Raw genomic sequence first — 1047 nt, 5'->3', positions numbered from 1 at the left:
CCCATGAGCAGGTTTCGGGGTTATGTTGCCTTGCTCAAGGGCACTTCGGCAGTGCACAGGAGGTGAAACTGGTACCTCTCCAGCTACCAGTCCACACTCCATAATTTGTGGTCTGTGGGACTTGACCCAGCGACCCTCCAGTTCCCAAGCCAAGTCCCTACACACAGAGCTACTGCCGCCCATTAAGCAGCCTGATAAAAACCCTCTGTGTCTGTGTGGACTGAAGGAAAGCCACAGTATGAAAATGCAACCAAATAAAGCAGAGATGGAGACACAGATGGAGGTACAGACTCCCTGCACTGCTCTTCCTTTTATGGTAACGTAGCGTGGGGAGAGGGGCGGGGCTTCTCCCTAAACGTCACCAACGTGCTACGTACACCCCGGAAGCGGAGCAAGATGTAACATGTTTGACTGAAGTTGTCGGTGTTTGTGACCAAGAAGAGTGAAATTAAACCATATATTCACATTACCGAGCAACGCCGTGTACTTCGAAGCCCCCTGAAGATGAGTGTAAGTGAACGAGAAAAGGTAAGAGGGTAGCTATTATATTTAGCTTAGCATATTTCACCCACACACATACTCGGAAGTTTGTGTCATCCTGAGCCCTTGTTGCCTCCCTCTTTCTCTCCAACGCCAGGACCCTGCAGCCCTGAAGGAGGAGGGGAACACGCTCTTCAAGGCGGGAGACATTCAGGGTGCTGTCTGCTGTTACACCAAAGCATTAAAGCTGAGTGACACACAGGCAGAGAGTGCTGTTCTGCACCGCAACCGCTCTGCCTGCTACCTGAAACTGGAGGAGTACAGCAAGGCAGAGGCTGATGCATCCAAAGGTCGGGGGGGGATCACACTCAAGGATGTTGTGGAGAACCTAAATACACAGTTTAAGCCTACTTATGTCGGAATTGCAATCTATTCATGCAGATAGATTTACTGTGACCTGCTGAGGTTTGGATCTTTTGGGCTTTTAAATTACCACCAGGATCCTGACTGACATTTAGTTTAGGTTCAAGATTCAAGATTCAAGAAGCTTTATTTATCCCGAGGGAA

At 49.2% G+C, this 1047-nt stretch overlaps 1 protein-coding gene across 1 annotated transcript in view; it reads left to right on the top strand.

Annotated features, from left to right (window-relative positions):
• Positions 1-340: 340 nt before the first annotated feature.
• unc45a (unc-45 myosin chaperone A) overlaps positions 341-1047 on the top strand; it is an 8304-nt gene continuing 7597 nt past the window's right edge. The window contains exons 1-2 of the mRNA XM_035665629.1: positions 341-528; positions 638-830. Of these exons, the coding sequence (XP_035521522.1) occupies positions 505-528; positions 638-830 (217 nt within the window). The 5' untranslated portion in view covers positions 341-504. The remainder of the gene's footprint in view (positions 529-637; positions 831-1047) is intronic.

The sequence above is a fragment of the Morone saxatilis genome, unplaced genomic scaffold (genome assembly GCF_004916995.1).
Source record: "Morone saxatilis isolate NCDOM2014 unplaced genomic scaffold, NCSU_SB_2.0 Contig2, whole genome shotgun sequence".
Lineage (NCBI taxonomy): Eukaryota > Metazoa > Chordata > Actinopteri > Moronidae > Morone > Morone saxatilis.
This window is presented reverse-complemented; position numbering and strand designations above follow the sequence as displayed.